This window comes from Acipenser ruthenus, chromosome 37 (assembly GCF_902713425.1).
Source record: "Acipenser ruthenus chromosome 37, fAciRut3.2 maternal haplotype, whole genome shotgun sequence".
NCBI classification, from domain to species: Eukaryota; Metazoa; Chordata; class Actinopteri; order Acipenseriformes; family Acipenseridae; genus Acipenser; species Acipenser ruthenus.
The window spans coordinates 1844656-1865475 of NC_081225.1; the positions used below are offsets into that span (position 1 = coordinate 1844656).

Consider the following 20820-nt stretch of genomic DNA (forward strand, 5'->3'; position numbering starts at 1 on the left):
CAGTCCAGATACTTTATAACATTATGTAATGTTATATTGCCAATAAAGCACCTTTGAATTTGAGAGAGAGAGAGAGAGAGAGAGAGAGCGAGAGAGAGAGAGAGAGAGAGAGAGAGAGAGAGAGAGAGAGAGAGAGAGAGAGAGAGAGAGAGAGAGAGCACGCGCCTTTTAAGGAACTGCAACCAAACCTGCCTTAAAATAGTGCAGGAAGGTGGAATACAGTGCAAAGACGTCATGTGCGCGAGGTAGTCACCTCGGTTCATTCCTATATATATTGCGATTGCGTTTTAGCTGTTCGCCATTGTAAGATTTATCACACAACCCGAGACGGGGGTTTGATAGTCAAACCAACACTTTCAAGACTTTTTTTTTCTACCGCGCAACCAGCTACAGATGGGCACTGGGACGCACGCATTTCTGGATGTTGATGCCCGGCTAGACAAGTCTGCATCGATTCCACTCGTTTACGACTCGTGTAAAAATTACTTGAATTCAGAATTGTGCGGCTGAGGACTGTGTCTGTTGTGTTGTTTTTTTTTTTTTTTTTTTTAATTCTTGAACCAACTTAAACAGCTCTTGGCTTGTCTCTGGAACCACTACAACCGCTTGGAAACCAGTACAGCATACGAGCTGGGACCAGAACAAACCAGTGTTCCAACAACTGAGATAAACCCGTTTTTTATTAGGGTATCGGGTAAGTAATACAGGCTATATATATATATATATATATATATATATATATATATATATATATATATATATATATATATATATATATATAACTCAGCTTTTTTGGCAATGAAATAATAAAGTGTTTTTGCATTATTTCATATTTTAACATCAACTTAACTAGGAAAAAAACTTGGTAAAATTCACCTGTACTGCTCCTGCATTTACAGCCAATATTTTTCCAATACTTAAAAAACAAAAAACAAAAAAACAACACACACACACACACACACACACACACACACACACACACACGCACACACTCACTCACACACACACACACACTCACACACACACATATAACTGCATAGTGCTTCTGTGGTTATGTGAGATAATTGCAATATAAGTAGTGCAATTGGCTTATATACTGTATATATATACAACTTATTTTGCGTTGCTTATTAGTAAGTTTATTATCAATGCGTTTAAGACTAAAGTTGCAGCATCTACTTTACAAGAGTCAATTCTATAGTGGGCATGCATTATTAAAGCCTGCAAACACAAGATCTTAATAAAAGTGCCTTTGTTTTAAATCATGACAGTTTATCATCTTATCATAAAGAAATATACTGCGCACCTTTGGGAATAAAGGTAGGGATGATCTTATGCGTAAAAACCACTCCAAATAATAAACGCCTCATAGATTATGGTTCATATAAAATTGATATTTTGGTATGGGATGTATTATTGTTAGAATTTGATATATTGTTACTGCTTTGGAAGAGGGAGCAGATGTTAACCTGACAGTCCAATGCATTTTATGTTCCCAGCTGGAGAACAGATTTAATCGAGATATATTTTGAGACCTGTAGTTATCAGATACGAGGTAAAAGCGAGCACGCTGTCCAGAATATACGCACAACGTAGCGATAGCCAGGCGCGGGCTATACTGATCCCAATTAAATATTGCATAATTACGAGGCTGCAACCACAAATCAGGTACAGAACCAAACACAATGCCAGTCCCAGCCTGCTTAGAGTTTTACGCCGCGTTGCGATGGTGAATGATAGGTTCCACGCGGGCTAAAGAAATGCATAGATATACATTGTAGCGAATCAATCCATACACAGGCGGAGGGCGGACGCGAACCCGGGACCTCCCGCACTAAAGAATAGCGCCGATACCGCTTTGCAAGGAGCGTATATCGGGCTTGTGTCTCTGTGTGTGATTAAGTCACCTACCAGCCCTGCTGCTGCCTTCCCCGTGCCCGTTACAATATAGTTTATTTGTATAGATCCGCTAATGAATATCTTACATGATAAACAGAAGATAGTGTGACGCACATTAAATTTAAACAGGTTTTATGAATACAATGTTATGTACTGGACACACCTTGTCAGAGTTGTAGAAGATACCGTTTTTTAAATGATCAATCACAGTGTGAACTTTACGCGTTGAATCTAAATGCAAGCGACAGGGGGATTATTAATAGCTGCATGAGAAATCTGTCCGACAAACAAGCAGGGGCTTAGGTGTGTTAAAAACAAATGAATAATTTATGGTAGCCGTCCACGCCACTGAAGGCACCACCTTCAGATTAGGTTAAAAAGGTTTGGGTTATTTTGTTTGGCATTGCAATGAATTTAGGCAAGACATAAAACACAATGCAAGTTTAACAATTTATTATTTTTTCAAGGGGAGAAAGCAAATAACATACAATAAACGTTTAAAATACACAATAAAATATGTTACAAATTCAATTTGGGTTTTTCTTTGGTTTCTTTTGTAGGCCCTGAAGCACCCTATAAATCAAGCTAGCCACCCAATCGCATTTACTATTTCAGGCGCTTCAATTGCACTATGCTTTTCAGCCTGCAAGAGATTATCCAAATTTATGGCCAATTCCTAATATAGATTGACTTAATTTCTTAGCAGACGCCCTTTTCCAGGGCGACTTACAATTGTTGCAAGATATCACATTATACAGATGTCACTTTTTTTTTTTTTTTTTTTTAAAAACATACAATTACCCATTTATACAGTTGGGTTTTTACTGGAGCAATCTAGGTAAAGCACCTTGCTCAAGGGTACAGCAGCAGTGTCCACCACCTAGGATTGAACCCACGACCCTCCGGTCAAGAGTCCAAACCCCTAACCACTACTCCACCCTGCTGTACCTTAACCACCCACTACAGGCAGGGGTGCTAGAGAGCACTTAAATGAGCTGGCCCGTGATATTTCAACAAAACGGATATCCCCAGTCCCACCACTAAAACACAATTAATTACAATACAGAAAAAAAAAGTTCAAACACAAGTTAGCCAAATAATTAAAATAAAAAGGCTGCTAACTGCGTGTTTAGTTCAGACCTGTCTGCACACTTATCAAAGTCCAGTTGAATCATGTTTCCTCTCTTTCGCCGCATTCCCCTCCGTTGCGCTGTTAGTCTTTCAATTGCAGGGCGTCGATTCAACTGGATCAGCAAGACCCAGAACACTCGGGGGAGCTGTACAGACACGAGGACGGGTGCCATCAAGACGCACACAGCGTCAGCCCAAGAACAGGAACCTTCAAGCACAGCACGCAGTATCAGGCAAAAGCAGCGCCTGTTTAAGAGACAAGAAACCATACAATTAAAACAAACCCCATACAAGACAGAAACTAACCTTCAAAAGCACAGCAGTATCAGGCATGGCAGCTCGACATTGATTCTGAAGAGCTGCTGGCTTTTGAATCTACCGGGAGCGAAGTTTGAGGTCTATAATATGCTGCTTACGTTAAGAAACAAAATCAACCGTGCAAGACAAACTAAAAAATGTGCGCAGAAAAAATAGTTATAAAATTAGTGATAATAAATGTGCAAAACTAGTAAAAAAAAATAATATACAAATACCGTGTTACTCAGTGTTACCAAAACAGATTACAACAGACTTTATATTATCGCGCGCAAAAAAAAACGCTTCGGGATAGCAGGTAGTTAGTTTTATTCTTGGATTCACGAAGTTTGTCACCCAGGTTCCCTTTATCTAATGCGACTCCATACTTTCTCCAGCCTTTATGTACCCCTGTATAACCCTGGTCAAACAAACTGGATCTAATCTTAACCCCATTTGCTTAATTTCCTAAATGAAACACTTTAATCAAATCTACAAACATGTAACGGGGGCGGGGTAACGCAGCCAAACCAGGATAGGAGTGTGCACAACTACAGCGGGGGCAACTACGCTGAGGCAAAGCCACCACCACGACGTGCAGTCATTTCACCCTATAGTTTAACATCACAGGTTCTTTTTATTAGGAAAGAGCAATGCATGAACCACAAGGAAAGTAGAGGACAAGCAAAACAGAGTAAAGGTTTTTATTTATAATATGCTGTTCGCATTTACAAAAGTAAAATACTCACGAGTCCTCAATCTCACCCCCAGTGGAGTTCAGTATCACATACCGACTAAATCGCACTTTCACAGCGATCAAAGAAGTGAAATGGCTTTTCATTTCACAGACTGAATAATCACATTCTAGACCTCCCACTACCCATCTCACCGCAGGCAGAGCCGCTGCCGCGCTAAGAATGTAGCAGCAGCAGAAACATGAGCTACAATTGCTATATGCGGATACACCCCCCCACCAGTATACGCTACAGTCCATAGACTTCACACACAAAGTAGAAGTTTCTCAAAAATACAACACACAACCCTACCGCCGCTCATACAAAGTATTGCATGCAGGCAATACAAATGTGCATTATAAATGGAGGCTGTGTGGCCCAGTGGTTAAAGAAAAAGGCTTGTAAGCAGGAGGTCCCCGGTTCAAATCCCACCTCAGCCACTGACTCATTGTGTGACCCTGAGCAAGTCACTTAACCTCCTTGTGCTCCGTCTTTCGGGTGAGACGTAGTTGTAAGTGACTCTGCAGCTGATGCATAGTTCACACACCCTAGTCTCTGTAAGTTGCCTTGGATAAAGGTGTCTGCTAAATAAATAAATATCATATGGGAGATAGTGAAATTGAAGAAGGGAACTATGAAAAAAGACCTAGGAGTTTATGTTGACTCAGAAATGTCTTTATCTAGACAATGTGGGGAAGCTATAAAAAAGGCCAACAAGATGCTTGGATATATTGTGAAAAGTGTTGAATTTAAATCAAGGGAAGTAATGTTAAAACTTTACAATGCATTAGTAAGACCTCACCTAGAATATTGTGTTCAGTCACCTCGTTACAAAAAGGATATTGCTGCTTTAGAAAGAGTGCAAAGAAGAGCAACCAGAATTATCCCAAGTTTAAAAGGCATGTCATATGCAGACAGGCTAAAAGAATTGAATCTATTCAGTCTTGAACAAAGAAGACTACGCGGTGATCTGATTCAAACATTCAAAATCCTAAAAGGTATAGACAGTGTTGACCCAGGGGACTTCTTTGACCTGAAAAAAGAAACAAGGACCAGGGGTCACAAATGGAGATTAGATAAAGGGGCATTCAGAACAGAAAATAGGAGGCACTTTTTTACACAGAGAATTGTGAGGGTCTGGAACCCCCAGCAATGTTGTTGAAGCTAACACCCTGGAATCCTTCAAGAAGCTGCTTGACGAGATTCTGGGATCAATAAGCTACTAACAACCAAATGAGCAAGATGGGCCGAATGGCCTCCTCTCGTTTGTAAACTTTCTTATGTTCTAACTTCACAGCCCGGCCCGGCATCCATGCTCATATTAACTGCTCCTTATCCTGAAGGTCCTCCCAACTCTCTCCTCATTCTTCTTAATAAAACTTTATAAAGCAGTCAACTATAAACAATCGGACTAATTAATCAATTACAACGCGATTTCCTTACAAACATTCACACGTGCTTAAAAAAACAACAACAACAACATATCAATATAAAAGTGCGATAGAAAAACGACACATCTTAAATTATAAATACTAAATAAAGTGCAATGAAAGCTTAAACCTGTTACATCCACATTTAAAAAGTGTAAAAAACACGGGTCGTGTATCATGTTGTTATATTATTATTATTTATTTCTTAGCAGACGCCCTTATCCAGGGCGCCTTACAATTGTTACAAGATATCACATTATACAGATATCACATTATTTTTACATACAATTACCCATTTATACAGTTGGGTTTTTACTGGAGCAATCTAGGTAAAGTACCTTGCTCAAGGGTACAACAGCAGTGTCCCCCACTGGGGATTGAACCCACTACCCTCCGGTCAAGAGTCCAGAGCCCTGAGCCCTAACCACTACTCCACACTGCTGCCCTATAGATAGATAGATAGATAGATAGATAGATAGATAGAATATATGTGATATGCAAGTCACACAGAAGTTTATGGTAATAATAATAATAATAATAATAATAATAATAATAATAATAATAATAATAATAATAATAATAATAATAAACACAGATATATAGACACAGAGAGAGTTATAGGCTATTTTTCTCTCTTTCTTTTCAGATATATCGGAAGCACCATGAGTGACGTCATCACACTGTTGGGGGAACTGGAGGAAGACGAATGGAACTGTACTGCCTTGCTAAATTCATCCGCTTTGAATTCCACGCTGTACGACAGCGAGAGGAACATCACCTACTCTCCGTACTACCAGCACTCCCCGCCGGTCGCTGCGTTCTACATCGTGTCGTACCTCTTCATTTTCCTGCTCTGCATGGTCGGGAACGCCCTGGTGTGCCTGATTGTGATGAAGAACAAGCGCATGCGCACGGTCACTAACCTCTTCATCCTAAACCTGGCGATCAGCGACCTCCTGGTCGGAATTTTCTGCATTCCAACTACCCTGGTGGATAATTTAATTACAGGTAATTTGCTTTTTATTTTGTTCAGGTTTCTTCTCTTTGTATTTTTTGTAAGGAAAGAAAGAGTAGGTAGAGTTTAACATACCTAATTGAGCCTCGTGGTTGTGTTTGCCAGGCTGGCCCTATGGCAATGTGGTGTGTAAGCTGAGCGGGCTGGTGCAAGGAACCTCTGTCTCTGCCTCTGTCTTCACGCTGGTGGCCATCGCAGTGGACAGGTCAGTTTGAAGCCTATTTCACTTCCAAAGCAATTCTCTCTCCTGCTCCAAGAACGACTTAAGGGCTGACAAACTCAGTTCCTGGAGGGCCGCAGTGTCTTCTGGCTTTCGTTCCACTTCCAGCTCTCAATTACTTAATTGGTCTAATTATTTGATTAATTGGACAGATTTAACACTTCTCTCCAGGCCTCAGAATGTGTTATAGGATGTGTACCTTGAATCAAGCGCATTTTTGAGATTGTAAATTGTAAAAGACCTATAAGTGAACAAATAATTAGATCAATGATGTTGATTTAGAGCTTAAGTTGGAATGAAAACCAGAAGACCCCACGGCCCTCGAGGACTGGAATTTGACCCCCCTGGGTGAAGGTTTGATTTACTTGCACTCAGCATTTTCCAGCATAGGTGAATCACCTCTGAATGTATCAACTAGGGCTGTGCTGCCTTTAAGAAGTATTTATCAGCGGGTATTAAACAAATCCACTCAGAAACGTGTTGATTTCGAAATTAGAAAAACTGTCCTTCCCTCGCCTTTACAACAGAGTGACGATCAATGCCAATTAGCTCTGCATTGAGTGTTTGCCACACTGCAGTACCGCGGCTGTAAACTGACAATGAAAATACGTTGCCAAACTAACAAATACAACTGATTTGTCATGTAAACGTGACCTATCGTCACCCCTGACTCTGCGATATGTATTTCTTGAGTTTAATCAGAGATAACACCTTGCTTGCCCAGGACTAAAAAGCTGGGGTAAAACACTGAAAACCAGAAGCCCTAATTATACATCACGAAAACTGATCTTTTACTCATTTCTACCTAAACATGAGAAAGTCTTTCAAATTGGTGTCCTCTGTGCTGTATGTACGATGACATATGTGTGTAAGCTTGTGATGAATCTAAAGAGATTTCTTCCATTCGGTTAAAAAGACTATCAGTCCAAACGTTTGCCATTAAATTGACGTTTCTTTGAGTGTTTTGTGGTTTACAGTTGACAGCAGGGGGGGGTCAAACTCCAGTCCTTGAGGGCCGTGGGGTCTCCTGGTTTTCATTCCAACTTAAGCTCTTGATTTAATTGATCTAATTATTTGTTCAATTGGTTACGTTTAATATTTTGCAAGGTTTTTTTGCTTTTATAGTTGATGATTTAAAAAATGTCAAGGTACACGATCTATAAAATATTTTGAGGCCTGGAGAGAAGCCTTACATTTGTCCGATTAATCAATCAGATCAATTAAGTAATTGAGAGCTCGGGTGTGGAACGAAAGCCAGGAGACACTGCGGCCCTCCAGGAACTGAGTTTGACAGCCCTAGTTCACTGTATAACAGTATCCCAGCTCTGAAGTGCAAGCTGTAACCTGCATGTTCTTTTTCCCCCATTCAGGTTCCGTTGCATCGTGCACCCATTCAAGCCCAAGCTCACCCTGCTGGAGGCTGGCATCGCCGTGGTGATCATCTGGGTGCTGGCCGTGGCGATCATGTGCCCTTCGGCGGTCATGCTGACTGTGAGTCAGGTGCAAGACCACTACATGGTCCACAACAGCGACTACAACCACACCTACCCCCTGTTCTCCTGCTTTGAGGACTGGCCAGACAAGCAGATGCGCAGGATCTACACCACCGTCCTGTTCGGCCACATCTACCTGGCGCCTCTGACCCTCATCGTGGTGATGTACAGCCGCATCGGGGTCAAGCTGTACGAGTCCTCGGTGCCCGTGAGTGACCGCGTGGCGGGGAGGCCCCACCAGCCCCACGCTGAGGGCAGGAACGTGGTCCCCAGGAAGAAAATCAAGGTCATCAAGATGCTGATCATGGTGGCTCTGCTCTTCATGCTCTCCTGGCTGCCTCTCTGGACCCTGATGCTGCTGACAGACTACGCCACACAGACAGAGGAGCAGCTCAGCCTCCTCACGGGCTACATCTTCCCCTTTGCGCACTGGCTGGCCTTCTCCAACAGCAGTGTCAACCCCATCGTCTACGGCTACTTCAACGAGAACTTCAAGAGGGGCTTCCAGGCCGCCTTCCGCCTCCAGTGGTGCTCCGAGAGGGCGGAGCCCCGGGAGGCTTATTCCCACAGAGTCACCGCCGGGAACGTGGGGAACTTTGGAGTGCGAAACAAGGTCTACACTGACGGGGACTGCAGCGATTCCGACTGCCTGACGAAGGAGAGCAGGATGGTGGCTGGGGGAGGAGGAGGAGGGGGAGGAGGGGGGGCGGCTGTGGCGGGCTGTTCTGGACAGGTTCACGGAGGAGCATCCAGCGCACTTCAGCCGATCTTAAAGCAGGGGCTGAACATCGAGGATATTGAGAAAATCACACCGCTGAGCAGCGGCGTCTGTCAGGCGTGGGAAGGGTAAAGAAATAGAAAAAATCTGAAACGCTAAGACGCTGTCAATAATGGTGTATGGATGGACGATTCTGCAAGGGGTTTTAGATTGTTCTTGAGGGATTCCTCTGCTGTGTTTTAGATTGCTCTTGAGGGATTCCTCTGCTGTCTTTAGATTGTTCTTGAGGGATTCCTCTGCTGTGTTTTAGATTGCTCTTGAGGGATTCCTCTGCTGTCTTTTAGATTGTTCTTGAGGGATTCCTCTGCTGTCTTTTAGATTGTTCTTGAGGGATTCCTCTGCTGTGTTTTAGATTGCTCTTGAGGGATTCCTCTGCTGTCTTTAGATTGCTCTTGAGGGATTCCTCTGCTGTCTTTAGATTGTCCTTGAGGGATTTCTCAGCTGTTTTAGATTGTTCTTGAGGGATGTCTCAGCTGACTTTAGTACACTCAGGGACGATCATGGTTGAGATCTGCAGACCGTTGGGAGAGCCTGTTTCTGGTGAAGCTGCTGATTTGAACCAGCTCCTGCCAATGCCTCCTACTAAGCGTGCGGTCCATCTCACTCCTGCAACAGGAGTGAGATTTTATACATAACAGAATCCACATCACCCCCTTTATATTCCTGAATACAGATCGTACTTTATTTATTTCACACTATACAATTTTTCTAGCAAACTGCTGCAACACGTTGTTTTAAGCAAATTATAGATCTTAATAGAATAATTCATACTGTGGTATATATTGTGCAACTTTAGGGTTCTTTTAAAGTTTTTAAAAGTCTTAAAAAAATACATAAAATTGCCTTTTTTTCAGCTTTTAGTAAAATCTGAAATGCGAAAGTTCAAATCACTGTGTGAAAGGAAGTGTTTGACAGCACCTGGATACACAATCATTACACCACAGAAGCACATCGGCTCGGTGTGCAGTACAGTAGCTTTTCTTTTTAATGTGGTGGTGGGAACGCAAAGGGTCTTGAGCAGGGCTCGTTGTTTTTAAACATTTTTTATATATTAAAAAAACAAACAAATTGCCCCTTCATGAGAGCCCACCTTCTGGGCGTTGGGCCCCCTTCGAGGCGCTGGGCTCCGGGGAAATGTCCCCGTCCTCCCCGCCCTCTCGGTGGGCCTGTCGGTACAGTTATATCGCTACCACCTCGAACTCCAGTGTGAACAGACGCTGCCATGCTGTCCCGCTACGATACGGTATAAACATGCAAGTGAGTCACATGTTTCAGGTCACTTTAGCAGCCTGCTGATGGTATTTCTGATGACGATGTAGCTGCAGAATATGGAGAATCTGCAGGAGCTTGTGAATTCCTGATTCAGTTATCCACAGATTTGGACTGTCTCTAGCAATGAATGTATGTGTGAGAGCTAGTTTCTTTCACTGCACTCCAGTAAGCACAGGTACCTTTGCAAACTACTGCATTCATATCACCTCGAGATCTCTTTGCGATATTGTAAAGCAGAATCTACAAGTACTCAAGGTTCTCAGAAATGTGAATGGATAGCCAGAAAAGAACACTTGAGGAAGAAAGAAAACAGAGAAGCTGGAACTATCACCGCGTTTCCACAGTTAGAGGAGAAACCTCAAAATGGAGCGAGGTAACCAGTGGTGTACTACAGGGATCAGTGTAAGGTCCTCTGCTATTCCTAATCTACATTAATGATTTAGATTCTGGTATAGTAAGCAAACTTGTTAAATTTGCAGATGACACAAAAATAGGAGGAGTGGCAAACACTGTTGCAGCAGCAAATTGAAGAAGGACTCTATGAAAACGACCTAGGAGTTTATGTTGACTCAGAAATGTCTTCATCTAGACAATGTGGGGAAGCTATAAAAAAGGCCAACAAGATGCTCGGATATATTGTGAAAAGTGATTAATTTAAATCAAGGGAAGTAATGTTAAAACTTTACAATGCATTAGTAAGACCTCACCTAGAATATTGTGTTCAGTTCTGGTCACCTCGTTACAAAAAGGATATTACTGGTCTAGAAAGAGTGCAAAGAAGAGCAACCAGAATTATCCCAGGTTTAAACAGGATTTTGTATGCAGACAGGTTAAAAGAATTTAATCTTTTCAGTCTTGAACAAAGAAGACTACGTGGTGATCTGATTCAAGCATTCAAAATCCTAAAAGGTATTGACAATGTCCACCCAGGGGACTTTTTTGACCAGAAAAAAGAAGCAAGGACCAGGGGTCACAAATGGAGATTAGATAAAGGGGCATTCAGAACAGAAAATAGGAGGCACTTTTTTACACAGAGAATTGTGAGGGTCTGGAACCAACTCCCCAGTAATGTTGTTGAAGCCGACACCCTGGGATCCTTCAAGAAGCTGCTTGATGAGATTCTGGGATCAATAAGCTACTAACAACCAAACGAGCAAGATGGGCCGAATGGCCTCCTCTCATTTGTAAACTTTCTTATGTTCTTATGTTCTTAATTAGAGCTAAGCTGGACGGTCGCTGAGGTGGAGTTAAAGATGGCTGTTTGCTTTCCAGTGTAATCCGGTCAGGTATAGCTGACCCAGGAAGCAGTAGTGTGACAGTAAAAGGTCACATTGTTATTCTCTCTAATCTTGTGTTCATTTTTCAATTTTTAAATCTCAACACTGAATAGCTTTGTCTGGGTTTGTTTTCAACACAGCCTTCGCTTACAGCCGCCACCGTTCAAAGCAGTTTGTCTCTTTAGCACACTTTAGCCTTTTGATGACAGCACAGTTTGGCCCCATTGGGGATGAGATACGAAACTGTAGTCTGAGCGTCAGTGGAAACCCCCTCCAGCTACACCTCGCCCAGCCTGGCCAGCTGAGCTAGACCCAGGGACAGGCAGTGGAAACGAGGCATATGTGACCCGATCTGGACGGGTCTGGAAAAGACACTTGGAAAGGGTTTATATCAATCAGTGCGGTACTGAGTTGCTCACCATTGCAAAAACCAAGTCTGACCAGGCTAAGGTAAAACGAAAAGCAAAATGTTCCATGTCTCAGTCCTCCTGCAGAACACTTAGGGTTATCACTGCGCTTGCAGGACGGATCGCTCACTGAAATGCATGCATTTGAAGACAGTTCTCAATGCAGAGACAGATCTGCCCGGAAGGTGAATGTGTATGGGTATATATTGAAACACTGTTCCACTTCAGTGCGTCCTCTGTGCTCTGATTCCACACAGACCAGAAAGTAATTACGCGTGAATTATTCCCTAATCACCCCCTTATCAACTGAGCAGAATAAAAACCATTCTATCCTGAGTGGGTTTGAAAGCTCGGTATTGTTTGTTGAGGGGGAGCAGCTTGTGACTCAGTCCGACTTGAAAGAGCCCCTGGGCTGCAATTGACTGAGAGACCTCTGAAAGGTAAGGCAGCCAGATATCTCCTTTCTCTGTCACTCCTACGTACAGCACAGAGCCCCCTCTTTTATTTGCCATTGATTTAATCTAATTTCACAACTTATAAAACACATTAGCTTAATTGTTAGTTCCCTATATATTGTGCAATGTACTATATGCTTTGCAATGTGCTGTATGCTTTGTGCTATTATATGTACTGTATACTGTGCAATGTACTGTTTACTGCAGTATCTACCTGTATATTGTCGTATCGTATATTGTGCAGTGTACTGTAAACTGCTGTATACAGATGAACGTACCTATATATTATACAATATACTGTATGCTTTGTAATATGCCTTACACTTTGTATATGTAATGCAAAGTACTATGTATCACAAAATATACATTTAAGACGTCTCATTTCGAGTTTCGTCAAGATTACAGTAATGTGTTGCATTTGAAATGCAATCTGTATATATTAGTGATGGGCACCAATATCTATATTTTGATACAATATCGATGTTGTTTGATGTCGACAATAATTATCACAACCCTGGTTCCCTGAAATAAAACTATAAGCATTATCGCGTGGGTATTTACCTCCTAAAGACCCGGAAACCTGAATCATTTCTATCAAAGCTGCTCACGAGCCTGTGACGCAGTCATGACTCCGCCCCCGAGGACATGAGTTTACTGCGCTCACAGACCTCAACGTCATCTTTCCTTCAAGCCTGCTGCAATCATGGACGCTGCGACCTTGAAGGGTAATGGATACATTTCTATTTCAGGGAAACAGGGTTATGATAATAACCTAATGTTCCCTTTCAAGCATGAAATGTAACCATTACCGCATGGGTGAGTGTACCAAAGCCGTCGCAAGGGAAGCAAGCGAGAGGCCAAATGGCAAGACACAGAACTTCAAAATTGAACCGCAGGGACTTCCTGTTTACTGGTTTTATGGGGATGTGTGCAGGGTGGTGGTAACTGGTTTGCCACTGGTTTACGTACTGGAGGTGGTCGCTTGGGAAGCAGGTGAGCCAGCACTATGGTGGATTCCCTCACGCGGTGAGGGAATGCGTGCCAGGGAAAGCCAAAACTGCCTACGTGCAGCTACCAGCACAGCCAGGTTCCTGCCTACAGCTCATCCAGCTGTTGTGGTGGGGGCCTGTGGTTCTCAGAGAGGGGTCGCAGCAATGCGACTGGTAGGCTGCCAGGATGCTGTTTCAGATAGGTAGCCATACGGCGAACACACTAGCTGAATAGGCTCTCTTGAGGATCACCTGAAAGTCCTGGCACTGCTTGTTCGGGCAGGCAGCGTCCTTGGATAGGAGCGCTGTAATTAGCCGCCTGAAGCAAGGCGGCAATAGAAGCCTCAACCGATGAAAAATTGACCCAGCTTCTCCGTATCATATATATAGGGCTGAGAAGGAGTAAGGGATGCAGAGTGCTACTTGGAGCTGTGATTAGCCAGAGCCCCAGGCAGTAAGAGCACCTGCCGTGCTTGTCCTCAATAGGAAGACCTGGTCTTGCATGACTCTCAGGGATAAACCCAGGCACGATGCAAGTAGCAAACAATGCAGTGTACAGCATGCAGTTGTACAGTTGCTGCCTCAATCTGCCTATAGGTATCTATAGGACTTTAGAACTGGGTCAGTTCGGTACAAGTGCGGTGGCTTTTAGCACCGGGTCGGTACAAGAACAGCACTGAAACAGCACCGAGACGATACTGGTGCGGGGACCTTGGTCCCGGTTCGGTACTGGGTCGGTAACGTAGTGTGTCGGTGTCCTCGGTACCAGTACAGTACAGGTCCACCGGTTCACAGTTCCCGTGGATTGCAATGTACGGGGATGCCCATCTGTATAAGCCACTGACAAAACCACTCTTGCCTGCCTGTTAGAGGTACTAACAGTCCTTGTAATGGTGATGTTAAAGCAGTCACCAAAACGGCAGTGAGATACCGTGGGAGAGACTGCAAGCAATCTCAACTGAAGCCCGTATCGTGGTCCAGCACAGCGCTGTTGAGCCCAGCAACTGTGTGTGTATTTCTGTAAAAAAAAAAAAAAAGCACAGAAAATACAACAGGAGAAAAAAATATTTCTCTTCAGAAAACTGTTACAGCGTAAATAAAATATTGCATAAATTACGTCAAACACAATAATTTGCGAATATTATACAGTCATAAGCAACAAGCGCTTATCTGATACGAGCCTTCCGTGTCAGGTCTTGAAAGGAAAATGACGTTGAGGGCTGTGACTGCAGTAAATGTATGTCCTCGGCAGCAGCTTTCAAATGCAGGTGAGGGAAGGAAGGCAATGCTACAGCTAAGGATGACTTTGGCTTATTACAATACAACCCTTCTGAATGCATGAAACATATCTTTTCTAAAATTCCAGTATCGTTAGTTACATACTTACTCAGTGGAGATCAGGATCTGTCTTTGCTAATCCTGAAACCGAAGACCAACATGATTGTCAAGAAATCTGGACAGCTACTGTTTTTGAATTCTATATTTATAGTTGCACCAAAAGTGTTTTCTTATAGAGGATATCAATATTTGAATATTACGTGTTTGTAAATTGCGTTAACAAAGATCTTTTTCAAAAGTGTTTTGTTTTTTTTTACGCAGAAAACAAAACTTTTCACGTGACAGATTTTATGAATTTAATAAAACGTACCTTTATTATAAATCGGTTGATTTTATTAGGTTAATATTTGTTGATAAACTGTTGTTTGAATTTAAATAAAATGTACCTTTATTATAAATCAGTTTACTTTATTCGGTTAATATTTGTTGATAAACTGTTGTTTGACAAACATTCGTGTTTATGTATTTATGTATGTATGTATGTGCATAATAAAAATACATTTTAAAACTTCGTAAATTGATCTACTTAAGAAAAAAAAGCTTTGTTGAAACATACCAGATCATAGTTGAAAAGTGAAATTCCTTACTGTAAGTTAATCTGCACTGATTACTCGTAATTTCCTTTAAGAAGCATTTATCGGCAGCTATTAAATACATCCATTCATTAATGTGATGATTTCTAAACAAGAAAAGCCGTCCTTCCCTCACCTTTACAACGGGGTACGGCTCAATGGCAATTAACTTCCACACTGTTTCAAAAGCCGATTGGAAGCAAATTCTCCTCTCACCCGGGGCGCTGACATTTTCACTGGCCGTAAACTGACAAAGAGATTTTCTTGTTAAATACCTGCCAATACATTTATTATTAGTAGTAGCAGTATTTATTTCTTAGCAGATGCCCTTATCCATGGCAACTTATTACAAAGTATCACAGTACAAAGTATCACGTTGTAAAATATCACATTACAGATAAGAGCAGTTATGAAGTACAATAGTCAGCAGATAAGTGAAATAAATAAAGAATACAGTAAATAATTACATTTAAGAGCGAGTTCGACTAAGAGCAGTTAACTAGCAGTAAAAATATTTGCTTATATGAGTCAAGTCCAGTAAGAGCACGTAGTAAGAACAATGGCATAGCTGTAGAAAGTCTTCAGGAAATCAAAATTTCTGATTTTTATATAATTATTATTTATTTCTTAGCAGACGCCCTTATCCAGAGCGACTTAGAAATGTTACAAGATATCACATTATTTTTTTACATACAATTACCCATTTATACAGCTGGGTTTTTACTGGAGCAATCTAGGTAAAGTACCTTGCTCAAGGGTACAGCAGCAGTGTCCCCCACCTGGGATTGAACCCACGACCCTCCAGTCAAGAGTCCAGAGCCCTAACCACTACTCCACACTGCTGCCCAAACTTGCTTGCTGTTTTCTATGAGACTGAATGACTTTGGCTGCACTCCTTGTTCTTTAAGCTAGTTTTCTTATCATTTGTTTCCATCCCTTCCTTCACTTTAACTTTTATTTTTCCAATACTTCAACCAAGACAAGCATGCTTGCGTTTCTGTGCTGTTCTTGCTATTACAGAGCAACATGACTAGCAGGCACTGGGGAAGGACAGGAGTATGTATTTTTGAACAAGCCTCGTTTTCTCACAGTTAGCATGGGGCTATGGGTGTCCAAATAACACACACACACACACACACACACAACACACGGAACCCCTGCTGTCAATCAATCAAAATAACCCACAGACAACACACGGAACCCCTGCTGTCAATCAATCAAAATAACCCACAGACAACACACGGAACCCGTGCTGTCAATCAAAGTAACCCACACACAACACACGGAACCCCTGCTGTCAATCAAAGTAACCCACACACAACACACAGAACCCCTGCTGTCAATCAATCAAAATAACCCACAGACAACACACAGAACCCCTGCTGTCAATCAAAGTAACCCACACACAACACACGGAACCCCTGCTGTCAATCAAAGTAACCCACACACAACACACGGAACCCCTGCTGTCAATCAAAGTAACCCACACACAACACACAGAACCCCTGCTGTCAATCAATCAAAATAACCCACAGACAACACACGGAACCCCGGCTGTCAATCAAAGTAACCCACACACAACACACAGAACCCCTGCTGTCAATCAATCAAAATAACCCACAGACAACACACGGAACCCCGGCTGTCAATCAAAGTAACCCCCACCAAAAAAAAGGCAATTCTGTATTTATGAGAAAGTGATAAAGACTTCTTTAAATGTTTAGGATTTACCATTTTTTTTAAACATAAAAGTATACCTTGATAAAAGTGTACCTTTATATTTTTGCACAGTCGTTTTGCAGTTTCGGAGCTGTTGCTCCATGCTTTTCCCATGGTTATACTCTGCATCTACCATCGTTAACCCTGGTTTGCTGTGTTTAATAATATGCTTTACTATACCTTGCTATTCTTTACAATGCTTACCTATGCTTTACCATGCTTTCTCGATTATTACACTTTGCTATGATTTTACTGGGATTCTTTTATAAAAGTAAAAACACAGCAGTAACAACAAGAAGGTACACAGCTGTGTGTGTGTGCTGCCCATATAATTATTTTCATCAAATTCACTCCAATACATGTTTTGAAATTGGATCTAAGGGCCTAGGAGTGGTGGGAGAGCCTTTTTGTCCAGGTTTTGCGTCACCAAAGCAGGTGTTGCCATGATTACCTGTATCTTTAGTTTGTCAAGTGTGTTTTGATTTGATCAGCGCCTGACCACTTCTCAAGCGAGAAGTGAAAACAGCAACGAGAACAACAAAATTGCATGCCAATAACAATCTGAGTGCGCCTCTTGAGCGAGGCACAAAACAGCAGAAAACAAAAAAGAAACCATCAAAGCACAAAATAATTGCTCAATATCTTCACGCTATTGTGACAGGGTAGTGTCACGGCCCCAGCTGTTACCGGCAGGACGACAAGACTCAGAGACAAGAAGCTGCAGTGACGCACTGTTACACATTAAAACAGAAATCACAGCAACACACACAACAGGCATAAGAGCCAAAGTAAAAGGTTAAACTATACAATACAGTACAGTACAGTACAATACAATACAATATTAGATAGGCTGAGCATTCACCTTCACTATAGCTCTAAACACGCAGGTCAAACACACCCACCTGACAACAAAGGATTTCCGCTCCCCTTTCTACATGTGGCCACTGCCCAATTAGCACTCAGTTACCCAATTGGCCACAGCTGTGATTGCTGGCAGGGACGGATTTAACCCCGTCTCTGCCAGCCTTACATTCCCACACACACACACTATTTACACAAGCAGGGTGTGTGCCCTGCCACAGCTATTTACTGAAATAAAACAAAAAGGGGTTGATTTTGGGTCATAACAGGTGACCAATCGTGTACCTAATTGACCTAGAACAAAAAAAGAATTAGGGGGTTGGTTTAATTGAAGTCTTTAACATCTGAAAAGGGGTTGACCAAGTTAAACCCTCACAAATAACACAGAAACCAGGACAAGAGAAGTGTGGAAATGAAGCAGAGGCAGACTCAGGGCACAGGGAAGGAAGCATTTCTCTACACAGAGAGTGGTGAGGGGATGGAATGGGTTACCTAGTTGCGGATGCTGAATCTCTTGGATCCCTTAAGACCCCTTAAAATTCAGAGAGCAATTGGCTACTAGGCACATATCACTTGTTCTTACTTTCCTAGGCTCCTAATTTCTGGTTGATCCACCGTTTGCCTTGATCGCTACACCACGTGGCACACGCCTTTATCCAAGGCGACTTACAGAGACTAGGGTGCGTCAGCTGCAGAGTCACTTACAACTACGTCTCACCCGAAAGACGGAGCACAAGGGGGTTAAGTGACTTGCTCAGGGTCACACAATGAGTCAGTGGCTGAGGTGGGATTTGAACCGGAGACCTCCTGGTTACAAGCCCTTTTCTTTAACCACTGGCAGATCCTTCCCCATTTCTGCTAGGCTGCTTGCAATTGTGCTGCCCCCACAGCTTTATAGTGCTGCAGGGGTCACATGATCAACCTCATTTTCTCTAATGCAGGACGATGCCAAATCCAGTTGGGTAGATGGGTCATAATGATGGTCAGTGAGTGTATAGCTCTACCAGATAGGGGCATGGGCTTATACTTGGGTACAGGCTGTTGTTGGAGAACATTTAGTTAATACTTTGCTGTCATGTATAAGTCCATGTCCTGTCTCTCAGTATAAGCAATGCTTATAAATCTGTGCATTACTAAACACACCATGTTACATTGTGATAGCGTTGCTAAAGAGATGTTTTTCTTTTCTAAATGTACAGCTCTGGCCAAAAGGTTTGCATATAGAAAGAAGTAACTCATTTTGTTTCATAAGGTCGAATGAAACCTGCTGAATAATGTTTTGTTAACACATTGAATTAGATACCACTTTGTAGTTTTCTATATACTTACACAAATTGAAAAATTTGACATTTCAAAATCCAACATGAAATACTACTATTATGGTGTCCTTTTTGTAGTTTCTTTGATTATGTGATGTTAAGTAAAAAATCTAAATTATGTTCCTATATATATATATATATATATATATATATATATATATATATATATATATATATATATTTTAATTATGTCTCAATCCTAAAATTCTAGGCCATGCAAAAAGTATGGCCATAGCTGTGTGTGTGTTTGAGTGTGTGAGCATGCCTGCATATGTGTGTGTGTGTGTGTGTGCGTGTGAGTGCTTGTGTGCGTGTGTGCGTGAGTGCTTGTGTATGTGTGTATGATTGTGTGCGTGAGTGTTTGTGTATGTGTGTGATTGTGTGCGTGCGTGTGTGAGTGCTTGTGTATGTGTGTGATTGTGTGCGTGCATGGTGTGTGTGCGTGAGTGCTTGTGTATGTGTGTGTGATTGTGTGTGTGTGTGTGTGAGTGAGTGTGTGTGTGTACACTCTGTATATTTGCTTGTACACTACTTGATTGTAGGAGCTGCCTATTTAAGTACAATGTTAACAACTGACATCATCACAGTGATAGAGATTATTACTGCTTGCATCTCGCACAGCAATTAACTGAAAATGAACATGGATCAATGGAATAAAAGATGACCTCAATGCATAAAAAAATAATTAGCGGTGCACCTTGCACGTTGTATTCATTTGCAGTCTTCAGGTACATTCATTCAGCAGTAAAGGTGGGTAACAACACCCACTTGAAGACAAACTCAGCTCTCCTAATGAACCTTTCTGATGCACGTACACTTTTACCACTTGCAAGCCACTCATTTAGAAGAGGTTGCGTAATTCATCCTTGAGAGGAGGCAGGCTTAGGATACTCAGAATGAACAAATAAATAGCGCCTGATAATACTCTTGTTACTTTTAATATGTGAAACGTGTACACAGGCTGCAGGCTGATCACTGCACAGAGTGGGAGAAAGAGAGGGAGACGGGGAGAGAGAGAGAGAAGGAGAGAGAGAGAGAGAGAGAGAGAGAGAGAGAGAAAGAGATTGATTTGGTTAATGTCTGTTCTTTTGTGTTCTCTAATGCATTGTATCTTTTGCAATTGTTGTTCATTCTTGTGAGCCGGTGTTTGAACTCCTCTTCCTCTCTCAAGCAGAGACGGTTGTGTTCTGATGTTTGAATTCCTGTTCCTCTCTCAAGCAGAGACGGTTGTGTTCTGATGTTTGAACTCCCGTTCCTCTCTCAAGCAGAGATGGTTGTGTTCTGATGTTTGAATTCCTGTTCCTCTCTCAAGCAGAGACGGTTGTGTTCTGATGTTTGAACTCCTGTTCCTCTCTCAAGCAGAGACGGTTGTGTTCTGATGTTTGAACTCCCGTTCCTCTCTCAAGCAGAGACGGTTGTGTTTTGATGTTTGAACTCCTGTTCCTCTCTCAAGCAGAGACGGTTGTGTTCTGATGTTTGAACTCCCGTTCCTCTCTCAAGCAGAGACGGTTGTGTTCTGATGTTTGAACTCCTGTTCCTCTCTCAAGCAGAGACGGTTGTGTTCTGATGTTTGAATTCCTGTTCCTCTCTCAGGTAGAGACGGTTGTGTTCTGACCA

At 42.1% G+C, this 20820-nt stretch overlaps 1 protein-coding gene across 1 annotated transcript; it reads left to right on the forward strand.

The window, feature by feature from the left end:
- Positions 1-553: 553 nt before the first annotated feature.
- On the forward strand, positions 554-15031 carry LOC117397774 (neuropeptide FF receptor 2). Its single transcript, XM_033996630.3, has 4 exons — positions 554-694; positions 6135-6496; positions 6609-6708; positions 8094-15031. Exons 2-4 carry the CDS (start codon positions 6151-6153, stop codon positions 9064-9066), a joined length of 1419 nt encoding a protein of 472 aa, XP_033852521.3. The 5' UTR covers positions 554-694; positions 6135-6150; the 3' UTR covers positions 9067-15031.
- The last annotated feature ends 5789 nt before the right edge of the window (positions 15032-20820 follow it).

Coding starts and splice junctions, on each gene's coding strand:
- LOC117397774 (XM_033996630.3), top strand. CDS start 6,151: ATGAGTGACGTCATCACACTGTTGGGGGAACTGGAGGAAGACGAATGG. Junction 6,497..6,608: donor GGTGGATAATTTAATTACAG/GTAATTTGCTTT, acceptor TGTGTTTGCCAG/GCTGGCCCTATGGCAATGTG. Junction 6,709..8,093: donor GTGGCCATCGCAGTGGACAG/GTCAGTTTGAAG, acceptor TCCCCCATTCAG/GTTCCGTTGCATCGTGCACC.